The following is a 13,578-nucleotide window of genomic DNA, read 5'->3' on the forward strand; positions in this document are numbered from 1 at the left end:
ATGTAAAAATTGACACCAAAACAGATTAAATTACACATTTCTAGATTATTTTTTTACTTTAAAAATTTATAAATTAATAAAATTATATGAAAGTTGTACTTTGTTAATATTCGTTTAGTATATATATAACGATATCGTTATGTTTTATCACCATTCTAATACTTGTCTTAAGTTTTAAAACACTTTATTAAAAAATTTTTTTAAGAAAGATTACTTTATGACATTAATAAAATACAGAAATATTTAAATTAAAAAAAAATGATATACATATTTATAAAAAAAAAAAGTTGTTAAATAACATAATCCAATTCTTCACGTACATAATTATTTCTATCAGTATTTTCAATTCTAGGATAACCAGCAACTAACGCATCTTGAGATCCCAAAATAAGATTATTGAAAACTTTCCAAATAGGTTCACGAACTTTTCTTGCTGGATGCCATAGTCCTTGTAAACAATATTGCATTACTTTTATAGGACCAACTGAAACTCTCATAGCATCACAAGCAAAAATATAACGTTGAATAACATGAGGTGAACTTTCTAAAAGATTTGGCCAAACATGATTTAATAAATGAATTAATGCATCCTCACAACCAAAACTGTAAACTCCTAAAGTTAGATGTGCAGTTGCATCAATAGCAATTTGTCGATGAACAATGTCTCTTTCCATTAATGCATCAACAAGAAGAGGAGTTACAGCATAAACATAATCTTTTGCCATTTCACCAATATATTCAAACATGAAAGACAAAGCTTTAAGAACACCATTTTGAACATTCATGTCTGGAACACGATATTCATTCATAATTGCAGGTAAAACAGTGAATGGAGCGCAACTTTCTGCAACAATAGCAATAGCCACAGTAGTACATACACGAAGTTGTCTCTCCTGTACTTTAAGATTATTTAGAAGAGTTGCTAATACATCATGTGGACCAATAGCTTTTGCAATATATCCAAAAGTGTTAATAGCAGCTCTTCTAATTGATTTTTTATGCGCTTTTAGTAAATCTAATAATTCAAAACAGATTCTCATCCATTCTCTTGCAGATACAAACTCACTTCCTCTATCTGCAATTTTACCAACAAGACAAACACAATTTTCTAATACTTTTTCATGTCGATTTTTTAAAATAGGTGTCAATCGGGGTAGTAGATCTTTAATTGGAGGTGTCATTTGAGTCATACCAACAGCATCAACAATAGCATTTAATGCTCCAATAATGGAACCTAATACTTCAGGATACTCCTCTCCTAAATATTCAAAAAGAACCAAACCTAAATGTTTTAACATTTCAATTTCATCACATACTTTAAGTACAGAAGATATTTGAGAAATCAAATCAGCACTTTGTTGCCTAACTTTAGCAGTTTTATTATTTAATCTAAATAAAATGGTACCACCAATTTGTTGTAAATAAGCTTTAGATCGAAGACCTAATGATCTAACAACTGTACCAAAACCATTGAGTAAAACAGCATCTTCTTGTGTTTGTTCAGTAAACGCGTACATAATACCATCAATTAATAATTCTTCCAATCTTTGGTCAATATCATTAGAACCCATAAGTGTAATAATACACTCTATTGTTTCAATGACCATCTTCCTATACTGTTCGTTTTCATCTTTTAAATCATCTACGATCCTGGCAATAATTTCAGCTGAACCAACTTTCATAGCAATTTCAACTGTTGTATCAACAACTTGAGCATAATTTCTACGATCCATAGCCATACGAGGTGTCCAAAACGATTTAAAAAACGGATCTAAAATATCTTCACGAATGTAATTAGCTTCAACACCTTCTGTTCCACAACATTGTTTTAATACTTTTAAAACAATCTTTTTCATTTCATCGTCAGGAGAATTAAATTCACGTTTAAGTATAATCATAACTTCTTTTGTATAATAACTAGCATATGTAGCATCCATTAATGGAATCAAATGTCCAATAGCTTTTAAAAATGCTGCCAAATTCTTACCTCTATGAGTTCTAATACCATGCCAAAGAGGTTTAAAAACAGAATCAAAAGCATCAATACCATAAGGTGTTGCAGCTTCAGCTAAAGCAGCTAAACACAATGCAGTAATTGTTCGTACTTTCTGTTGCTCATCTTTCAAACCACTTTCAACTATTTCAACCAAAGATTTTAAGTGTGGAACAATAGCACATCCCATAAGTATAGCTAATTGTTGAACAATTTTTATACCTGTGTGTCTAGCATGCCAACTTTTTTTTGACTTACATACAGCTTTTAAAAATAGTATCAATGATGGAATTCCTAGAGCTGATCCAACAACAGCAAATGCACGAGCTGTTGTATTTCTAACATATTCATCAGGATTATCAATATCAGGTCTCATAGTTGATATCATTGTAGCAAGACCAGCTGCTTTACTTAAATTTGAAATAATTTCTCGTCCTTCTACTCTAGCATAATAATCTTCATCAATAAGAAGAGGTTCAATAACTACAAGAATTTTATGAACATAAGGTCTAACAAGATCATCCAATTTGTATAAAATTCTATCAATTACTTTAACTAAAAAATGCCTTTCTTGATCTTCTAAACTTGGAGACATTAATAAAGGAAGAATTTGATTAAACAAAGGACCAGCTCCAAGTCTACGAGCATTTTCTGTTATTTTACGTAAAGCACTTTTTCTTTGTTGTGGTGTCCCATTTTTAATTTTTAACAAATATGTCATTATTTCAATTTCGTTTTTTTCTTCTTTTGTCATTACATTTTCATCTAAATCAAGACATAATTTTTCAAAATGTTGTAAATCACTAGGTTTCAATGGTGGTAATTCTTTATCTTTTGGTTGAGTATCTACAATACCAGCAACACCAACTTCCCCACTACCACCACCTCTTCCAGGTGTTTCAGGTATAAAAAAGCCGGTACCTGTTCCATGAATTGGTGTTGGAGTAGCAAATAATTTTCTTGATGGAGTTCGTAATGGAACATATCCAGGAGGTGGAGGAACAATTTTATATCCACTAGGAAATAGTGCAGATAATTCTTCATCTGACAAAGGTCTATTTCTGTTTTCAATATCTTGTTCATAACGTGCCATGGCAATTTGACTTGGTGTCATGGGAATTAAACCTGGAGCTGGTGTTTGCATACCCATAGCTGCAACTCCAGCTGGAGTAGCCCCACCAGGAGTCATCATACTACTGGCAAGTTGTCCAGATGGTGTTTCTAAATTCTCCGTTTTTAGCATAGGAGTTTCAGAACCCATACTTTCCATTGATGGTGTTTGATCCCAACGACTTCGTTGTCTAGAAGACCTTGTGGATTCATTCTTTGGTTCAAATTCATCAGTATTTAAATTAATTGGAGTATCTGCTCCCCATCCAGAAGATGCAAATTCGCTTTCTGTCTTTGGTGTTTCATCCCATCTATTTCTTCTAGTAGATGATGGAGCAGGAGTAGCATCCCAATGTTGATTATTCACTGGTGTTGCATCTAATGGTTGTCCTGGTGCAGGAGTTTCATCCCATCTACTCACATTAGGAGTAGAATCTGTTGCCGAAAGTTTTGGAATGACGATTCTTTGTTTAGGAGCACCCAAGTTATTTGATCTTACTGACCCACCACCTAAAGTATCAACAGATTTTTCATCATCAAGTTTTGCTTTTTTTTGTACAGGCCCTGAAGGAGATAATGGTTTTAGCGTACCACTTTTAGCCTTTTCAATCATTTCTTTTTCGATGGCTTGTTGCTCAGCACGAAGACGCTGTTCTTGCATGACTTGTGCAAAATTACGATCCCTAACATCAGGTGTTTGGTCAACTGAAGAAATAAATTATGAAAGATTTAGTAAAAATGGTAAGTAATAATAAAAACATACTCATTGGGTCTACCCTTTCTGGGGATAAAACACGATTCATCCATCTTTTTTGATAATCATTTTGTCTATCTGCTATTGTTTTTGTTCTTGTGTCTGAAAATACATCATCATCCTAGAATAAGAAAAAAATAAAAATTGCCAACAAAATTAAAAGGATTTATAAATATATTTACCTCAGCATTTTTACATGTTTCTTGTAAGAATTTAGCTGGATCAATTTTGGATGTCATTATTATAATATACTGGAAATGATAATGGTTTTTATTTTTTTTTATTTAGTTTCAAAAACAATATTAATATGTATATAGTAAAGTAAGCAAATTTTAAAACAAAATTTTTCTTGGAGCAGAATTACTTCGTAGGTACTCTTGTCGCGCAATCTTCATACCTCACCATGTTTCAGTTATTAGATACACAAACATATCTATTGTGCGCTTAAATGAATGTTGAAGCTGACCACTCCTTCATGTTAAAATTACTTTATCGAATGACAGTGTATTAGCAGAGGAATAATTTTTAAACTGAAAATAGACATATTTTATATTATTTATTAACGAGAAAAAAGCATATGCTATAAATTTCTCAATAAAATTTTTTATTAAAAAAAAAATGAAAATATATTATTATTAATTTCCTCTATTAACTTCTATTAAAGCTATTGTTTCTAATATGTTAGTAAAGCATTTGGACAAAAGAAGACTGCAGTATTTTACTTACAATGAAAATTATGATGCTTTAAATTCATTGCAATATATAGTTTCATCATGGAATTGCGACCAATTTGCTGAGTGGTTAAAAGGTTAGTTATTTTTATATTGTATTTTTTTTTTACGTTTTTTTTTATTTTAGGTGTTGATGATGGAATTATTGCATACTTACCAAAAATTAAAAAAGCAAATATTACAGGAAAAAATTTAGATGTAATCGATGAAGAATATCTTGAAAATATTGGTATTTATAGTTTTGGCATACGGAGAATTATTATGCAAGCGATTAATAGTTTATTATATTTCTGTCGTGATATAGAAAAAGATAGTTTACAAAGACTTATGATGATGTGTGTTTCAAAACTTGATATGTTAATAGGATGTGTGCAGAAAGTTCAAACAACTCCAGAACAAATAAAAAATTTTTCAAAAGATAATTTAAGATTAAATGTATATACATTTCTTAATAACACTTATTCAAATTTAGTTTATGTTGTGGATGAAGTTAAAAAAATTGTTTTTTGGCTTGATAGGAGTCCATTTGATAGATTAGATATGTATATACAAATAAGAGAAAAAATTTTAAATGATTGTATTGATTTAGCTAAAGTTGATAGTTTACGATCAAGAAATATTTTAAAAACAAATTCTATTTATACAAAAGCTAAAAAAATGAGAGAATATTTAATTGATTTAATTAGAACCAGAAATGATCCTATTTTTGTTTGTACAAGTTTTACAGAAAGAGCCGTTATAAAAATAAATGAACCAACTGAATTGGGTATTAATATTCAATCTTCTTTTAGAGGTGTTCATGTAATTAGTGAAATAAGGACAGATTCACCTGCTGATCGATGTGAAAAATTAGATGCAGGAGATGAAATTTTGCAAATAAATGGTATTACTGTAATTGGGTGGGAATTACAAAAGATTGCTAAAATGTTAGTGTTTTCAGAGTCTAATTATAATGATACAGATCATAATATTGGAAAACAAATAGTATTACTAGTTAATAAAAGGCCACGTAACCCTATTGCAGCAAAAATGTTTATTAGACCTAATAAACCAAAACAAAGGTTATCAAAAGAAAATAAACTTAAAACACTAACTGATTTTAATAATATTTTTTCAAATAATAGACCAATATCTCCTGTACCAGAGGATTCTTCTATGCAATGGTTGAAGTTAAATAGAACGTCTAGTTTAAATATTGCTAAATCTGCTTGGAGGAATCATAACCAGAGATATGCTGGTTCAACAATTCAATTTGCCTCTATTGCACATATATCACTTGAAGAAGAGGATTCTAAAAAAATTAGAAGAAGGAATTCTATTAGTGGTGATAAACCAGACGGAACAGAATATGAAGATGTACCATTTGAAATAGAAATAGACAATGAATTAATGCGAAGAAATTCATTTGTTAGTTCGTATTTAAAATCTCGTAGAAAACGTACAGTATTTAGGCAATTTTCAAATGATACTATTATTTTAGAACAAGACAATTCTGTAGATGCTACTTCATCAGATATACCAAATATTATAATAAGAAGAACAAAACGAATGAGACAACAACCAAATGAACATGTAAAATCATTTATTAATAATCGTTTAACAGATGAAGATGTTGATTTTAATAATATTAATGAAGAATTAATTGAAGGAGAAAATATAACTGCAAATTTAAATTATGCAGAAATTGAGTTAGTTCAAAATGATAATATTTTAGATTTAAATATTGATAAAATTCCATGTGTATCGGATTTAGATTGGTCTGCTCCAATAAATGAAATAACAAAATTACATCATAAACAAGAGGATAAAACTAAAAATCATAGTTTAGGAAGTTTAGAATCACCAAAAGTAAACAGTAATTTTTATTTTGATTCATCTCCATCTAATTCAGCTACACCCCGTTCAAATATTTGCCCTATATCCCCATTATATTACAACAAAGTTCCTCTTTCACCTTTTGGAATAAATAATCGTGGTAAATGTTTTACACCGGCTTCAACTACTTTTACAGATATATCGGAAGAGTTATCTAGTAGTAGACAAAGTACTTCGTCTACCTATAATGTTATAAAAACAACATCTCCATCATCATCAGTTTCTTCTCATTATTCATTGGTTTCAACAATACATAAAACAAAACCAGCTTTAAATATGTTAGCTCCATTGGCAGAACCAGATGACAGTGGAAATATAAATACACCAAAACGATTACCAAATCAATATTTAAATTCTAATTATGATAAAAAACCATCATTAGAAGATATAATTGAGATAACTGAGATACCATATGTTAATTTATCTGGTATCCTTATTGAAGGTTGGATAAAATATTTACATTATAACAATTTTGAAAATAATTGTATTCAAAAAAGTCAATCTGGAAATGATGTATCTAGCTTTTTAGGTAACAGCCGTTGGAGAAATTCTACTCGATATAAATTTACTAAAGGTTGGGCTGTTTTAGCCTCAATAAATGGTGTTAGGTATTTATTAATTTATTCAAGTCAAAAATCAGAAAAAGCTTCTATTTTAATTCAACCAAGATATTTTAAAATATCATTAGATATTAAATTAAAAACTTCTAAAAAACATTTATTGTTCTTAAGTAACAAAAGCTTTGAAATTTATTTAGCGACTTATACTCGTGAAGATACATTATTTTGGAATGATTATCTTATTAAGGGAAATTTGATGATTAATGAAGTTGATAATATTGATGAAATAACACAAAAATATATTTTACAACGTAAGTTACAAAATAATATATTTATTTATATTTAATTTTTATTTATTTTTAGATTCTTATTATATACGTTCAAATAGTAGTACGGTAAAATGTTATAACAATAACAATAATATTCAGTATTCTGCACATTTAGAAATTCCTTCAGGAAATGAGTCAAAAAATTTTTTAAGTTCATTGATCTTTAAATCAAAATTATTATCTCGTAAAACTCCTAGTCGCGCTTCGATGAACAGCATTTCATAAATATATTGTCTTTAACATACTTATATATTTTGTTTATATATATATATAATTTATCTACTGATGAGATACTAAAGAATTTACAAAAAAAATTTTTTTATTTTTTTTTTAATGTTAAATGTTTGTATTATTTGTATAATGTGATTATTTTAGTAAATAATATTTTTTTTTTCAAAAATGTATTATAATTATTTGTTATATATTGCAGTATGATGTATAATATAGTGTTATTGATTTTAATATCATTTTTTTTAATACAACCAAATGTAGGAGACATTACCATTTCAAAATTAGATAAAACTAAATTTTCACTTTCTGAAAAAAAATACATAATATATGATGTTAATTATGGTGAAGGATTTAATCTTAGAAGAGATGTATATTTACGAATTGCCAATACAATTAGAATTTTACGTGAAAATGGTCATAATTATATATTAGTATTACCACCATTTGGTCGATTATATCATTGGAAAAAAGGAGAATCACAAATTCCATGGAAAAATTTATTTGATATTAAATCATTACAAAAATTTATTCCAGTTATTGATTTTAATGATTTTTTAAAAGAAGAGGGAGGATATATAAAAATCGATTTAATTTTATATTTACAAGGATATAAAGAAGGGTGGGGAAGTCATTTTGAAATTAAATATGATGAAAGGGATTGTATTGAAAATAAATATTATAAATATGCAAATAATAGATGGTATGGTTGGTTTTTTGGTTATGAAGATAATGTTATAGCTAAAAACTTTCAATGTTTATCAATACAAGGGCAATCAAATACATTATCAAATGCCATAATACATTCATATATAAATAATCGAATAATATTTATTGATAGAGCAGAAGTAATTCTTCATGATATTTTTTCAGATGTTTACTATTGGAGAGCTAGAAGATCTATGAGATATGCACATTATCTAATTAAATATGGAGACTTATTTAGAAGTGAAATGTTTAACTCTACAGATATTAATGATAAAACTGTTATGGATGATGATTGGAGATTGGTAAAAAAACAACATGGAGATGCTATTGGTGGTAATTATGTATGTGTACATTGGAGAAGGGGTGATTTTGTTAGATCTCATAGTAAAGATATACCATCAATAAAAGGAACAGCTAATCAAGTGGAATTATTTGCAAAAAAGTATAGTTTAAATAAAGTATTTGTATCAAGTGATTGTAATGATATCGAATGGCAAAAACTTAAAAATGAATTTAATAATAATTTAGAAATATTTCGTTTTGAAGATAAAGATTTATCTGATGGTGGGATATCAATAATTGACCAATATATTTGTTCACATGCACGGGCTTTTATTGGTTCTTATGTTTCAACATTTTCATTCAGAATACATGAAGATCGTGAGATTATGGGTTTTTTACCTGAGACAACTTTTAATAGATTATGCCCAGACAATGATCTTAATTGTGAACAACCAACAAAATGGTTAATTAAATATTCGTAATTAGTTTTTCATTAATTTATTTTTATAGTTAAAAAAAATATATTAAAGTTTGTTTTTACATTCATTTTGTACTAAAGGCCCTAGAAATGGTTTGTCAATAAAAAAACATATTAATGGCATTTTATCACTACCAAAGAAACTACGTTTAACACCATCTGCCTTTTCTACAACAATCCATGGTACACCAAATGCACCTTCAGCAACAGCTTCCATAGTGCTAGTTTTAATCTTTTCTTTGACAGTTAAAGAAGAGGTATTCTTTAAAACATTATCAATAGTTTCTTTATTTAAACCAATATTGGTTCCTACTTCTATAAAATCATTTTCTGTATAGGCACTTTCTTGTCTTGACCACAATCTATTCCACAATTCTCTTGAAGCTGGAATAAGATGTTTTTCATTTTCATTTTCAAGTGCAACTAAAAAACGTAATGCATTTAAAGATCCTTGAGTAAAAGCAGTTTTTATAAAATCTTTAGGTGGAACAATCTTCATACCATAATAATCTGATGTCAAACCTAGTTCTTTCATAACATATTCACTTTTTGCAGGAACCATAAGTGGTGACTTATTTGATGTTTCTTTAAATATTCCACCAAGAAAGACAGGTTTTAATTTTAAATTAAAATATTGCTTTTGTTGATATCGAAGAAGTGTCTTGAAAAAAAAAATTAAGAAAAAAATTTAAAAAGCTTACTTCGAAACCAATCCATGAATAAGGAGAAATAATATCATAATAAAATGTAACTTTTGGTAGCATTATTTCTTTCAGACAATCTAAAACTACTAACTATAAATAAACAAAACAATTTGTTAACGACAGTATTGATTTAAAATAGTTTATCAGCTAATAAATATTGCTACATGAATTCAATGTCAGTATGATAATTGCTTGCATGTAATTCAAACAATTAATACATTGAGAAAACAACAATACAATAAACAACTAAATAATTATGTAAACAAATGTTATCAATAACAACACTTTCAATAATTTTTTGCTAATAAATTTCTTATGAACAAATACAATAAATCAAAAATCAAATTAATTTTTTATAAAGAAAAAAATTTATAATTAAGAAAAAAAGTGTGGTGAATTAATATTTTATGTAAGATCAAACTTTATGCATGAATAAAAAAGTTCGTCTTATTTGCTTCACTATTAATATATAAAAAATTTATCTTTCTCAGATTTATTTAAAAATAATAATTTTTGAAAAATAAATTTTAAGTAAATGGTAATCATTTTTTAAAACATGTTTTTCACATACATCAATTAACAACAATTCATAAAAAAAATGTTGTAACTTTATATTACAACACTTTGAATCTACATCATTATAACAAATTATTCAGATCTAATATTAACAAAGTGTATAAGTAGATAAAAAACAGACATATATATAATGAACCTATCATTAAAATTAAATATAATAACAAAATCAACAATCTTCCTTTATCATGAAAAAATTATGCTCTGATAAAATAAAAGAGTAAAAATAACAAAATATTGGTTGATACAAACTACAAAAAAATTTTTACTGTGATTTATTTATAGTAATTACATTTCTTAAATTTCAATTAACAATCTTGCCACTATGAAAATTTAAAAAAAAAAGTTAATTTATAACACATTTTACAACATTTGATCAATTGACGTAGCAATAAGAATTTTTCTAAAGCATAGTAAAGATTTTCTAATTATAGTAACAAAATTACAAAAAGCCTGATACCATTTGACAAATTCGACCAATATTTTTTACTAAATTTAGTTAAAAAAAATGTCACAAAGAAACGTTTACCACAATATTGAATATTTAGAACGATTTAAAGAATGATAATATTATTTTTATGATAAGAAAATAAACTTTTAAAAATATAATAAAAGAATATTAGATGACCACAATTTAATGAAAAAAAACAATGACAAACTAAAAAAAATGATATTTTATTTTATGCTTTTTTAACAATTAACTTTCTTAAATAAATAAATTAATATTGGAATTTTAATTTAATAAATTTCTAAACATATTTTTTTTAAAAAGTATAATATTTGATAGTATTCGAAAAATCTACTACTTTCCAACAAATTTTTTCAATCCAATTTGTGTTATTTGTCTAATCAAAAAAAAAGGTAAACCAAAATTAAGATAAACAATACTTTATTTGCTAAAATTTTGTAATTTACCAGAAATTAACATTTCAATTCTAATATTTCAAAACTTATCCTACAGCGAATTACATGGAAAAGTGATTGCTCTTTTAAATTCCTGTTTATTTTTCAACAGTCATTTTCTATTGCCATACATTTTTGTATATTTTTTTATTTTAGTATGGAAGAGTATGTAACAACTTCGAAGGATAAAAAAGAAAAAAAAAGGAAGAAAGAAAAAAAGGAAAAGGTAAAAGAAATTTTTTCATTGTCAGATTCTTCGGATGATGAAAGTAAAATTAAAGAAAAGTCAATAAGAGAAAAAAATTTTTCCAAAGTTATTGAAACTCCTGATGTAAAACAAGATGGATTCCAAATTATATTACGTAAGCATCCAGAACGGATGTTAAAGGCTTTCGATTTAATTAAAAAAGATTTAAAATTTACTAGTGAAATATTTTCAAAAGAAAATGTTAAAACTAAAGCATTTTTTGAAGCATCACCGGCAATACCAACAAAGGAGAGGTATGAAGATACTTGTGAGTCAGAGGATGATTATGATGCTCCACCAAAAAAAGTTAAAAAAGTTAATTTAGTTGTTGAGAATATATCAAAACCAATTACTCATATAAAGATGTTGGATGGAGAAAATAATGTTATTTTACCAGATAAGAATATTGAAGAAACTTGTGATACTTTTGTTAAACATGCAAAGAAAATACGTATAGGACATTATCTACCACAAAAAGAAAATGAAAGAAAAAAAAAGTTGAAGTTTTTACCTGATGACGATGGTATTATGAGAAAAGGATATCCTTTTTATCATTGGCATAGACGTAATATTACTGATACTTATAAAGCTAGAATTTTACAATATAATATTAATATTATATATGGACCATTTACAGAGGAGGAAGATGAAATTATTATAAAAAATTGGAAAAAATTTTGTAAAAATCATGATACTAAAGAAGAAGAGTTATTTTGGTATCTTGGTACGTGTGCATTAAATCGTAAATCAAAAACATCTAGAAAAGAAGAAAGAGATTTTATAGAAGAAACAGCTATGATACCTAAAATTTGTAAAGGCTTAAATAACAGATTATCTAATATGGTTATTTGTAGGCTTAAGAAGTTATACTCTCCTTTGAATCTTTTAAATAATACAAAGTATATATGTTTATTTACAAGAAAAGAAAAGGATGAAATTATTAGTTTGTTAAAGAAATATAATCATAATATTGCCAGGGTTGCTTTAGAAACGAATAAATCGTGGGTATCAGTTCAACATTTGTGGACTCTTGAAAAAATGAAAACAGATTATCCATTTTACGCAATGGCTTATATTTATAACACAATTGAAAATTCATCTCTCGTAAAAATGAAAAAACTTCTAACAAGTGATGAAAATTTTGATGATATTTTAAAACCAATACTTGTTAACTTAACTAAAGAAATTTCTGATACCACTGTAGAATCAATTTCATTTGTGATTAATGCAATGAGAGAATATGTTAAAGAAGAAATGAAAACAACAAAGAAATTTAAAAAATCAATAAAGTTATTACTACCATGGAGATTTTTTGATGCAACAGTAAAAGACACTTATCTTATATATATTAACATGAGAATAACAAATATTGAAAATGGAGAAGGAACAAATCTGAAAGATAATATTTTATATTCAGAAATAGAAAAAAATCGATTCTACATAAATTCACCACAATATCCAAAAATCGCATTTGACTCTGCTCATAAAAAATATAAAAAAGCAGCAAAAATTTTTGGAAAAGGTATTATTAAACATAATTGTGGGGAACGTTATCAAGATTTGCTAATAGAGAAACATATTATTGAAAATGTTTTAAAAGACGGAGAAGATTTGTCACTTTTACTTGAACGTATAGATCAATGTAAAAAAGTTTTATTAAAATATTTATATACATTGAAAAAGATTGATTTTGTATCATATGATTTTGAACCACATGAAGTAAATGCTATTGACAAATAAGACATTGTTTGTTGTTATTTATAATTAAATTTTAATTTATATCATAGTATTATTGTTGTTAAATGTTAATTATTTTTTATTAAATTTACTTCTTGTCACTTTTTTAATAAAAATATATTTGGGCCAATTGTGTATCTATGAAAATAGTAAAGTTAGTTTTTATAAAAATAATTTATTCTAGAGTTACTTTTTAAGAAGAATCGAATGAAACTAGTTTCATAGTAATATAATAAGTTTTAGCCAAGATATGAAAAGTCGGTAACAATAAATTTTTAGAATAAATTTCTACCTTTGGTTATATCTCGCTTCAAAATAAAGATAAAAGCAAACTAATTTTTGGATTCGCTACTAATTATTTTTTAT

General features: G+C 26.7%; 4 protein-coding genes across 4 annotated transcripts; 2 read left to right on the forward strand and 2 right to left on the reverse strand.

Annotated features, from left to right (window-relative positions):
* Positions 1-290: 290 nt before the first annotated feature.
* Positions 291-4,096, reverse strand: SRAE_2000024900 (Armadillo-like helical domain and Splicing factor 3B subunit 1 domain and Armadillo-type fold domain and HEAT, type 2 repeat-containing protein; the record flags this gene model as incomplete). Its single annotated transcript, XM_024651057.1, has 3 exons — positions 291-3,808; positions 3,867-3,978; positions 4,040-4,096. 3 exons carry the CDS (start codon positions 4,094-4,096, stop codon positions 291-293), a joined length of 3,687 nt encoding a protein of 1,228 aa, XP_024504772.1.
* Positions 4,097-4,535: 439 nt separating this feature from the next.
* On the forward strand, positions 4,536-9,052 carry SRAE_2000025000 (GDP-fucose protein O-fucosyltransferase 2; the record flags this gene model as incomplete). The annotated part of the gene is made up of 7 exons (XM_024651058.1): positions 4,536-4,665; positions 4,716-5,471; positions 5,529-5,649; positions 5,713-6,905; positions 6,993-7,334; positions 7,387-7,548; positions 7,845-9,052. The coding sequence occupies 7 exons, from the start codon at positions 4,536-4,538 to the stop codon at positions 9,050-9,052; spliced, it is 3,912 nt and encodes a 1,303-aa protein (XP_024504773.1).
* Positions 9,053-9,094: 42 nt separating this feature from the next.
* Positions 9,095-9,812, reverse strand: SRAE_2000025100 (Glutathione S-transferase kappa 1; the record flags this gene model as incomplete). Its single annotated transcript, XM_024651059.1, has 2 exons — positions 9,095-9,709; positions 9,750-9,812. The coding sequence occupies 2 exons, from the start codon at positions 9,810-9,812 to the stop codon at positions 9,095-9,097; spliced, it is 678 nt and encodes a 225-aa protein (XP_024504774.1).
* Positions 9,813-11,385: 1,573 nt separating this feature from the next.
* Positions 11,386-13,215, forward strand: SRAE_2000025200 (Hypothetical protein; the record flags this gene model as incomplete). The annotated part of the gene is made up of 1 exon (XM_024651060.1): positions 11,386-13,215. The coding sequence occupies one exon, from the start codon at positions 11,386-11,388 to the stop codon at positions 13,213-13,215; it is 1,830 nt and encodes a 609-aa protein (XP_024504775.1).
* Positions 13,216-13,578: the final 363 nt, after the last annotated feature.

This window comes from Strongyloides ratti (assembly GCF_001040885.1).
Source record: "Strongyloides ratti genome assembly S_ratti_ED321, chromosome : 2".
NCBI classification, from domain to species: Eukaryota; Metazoa; Nematoda; class Chromadorea; order Rhabditida; family Strongyloididae; genus Strongyloides; species Strongyloides ratti.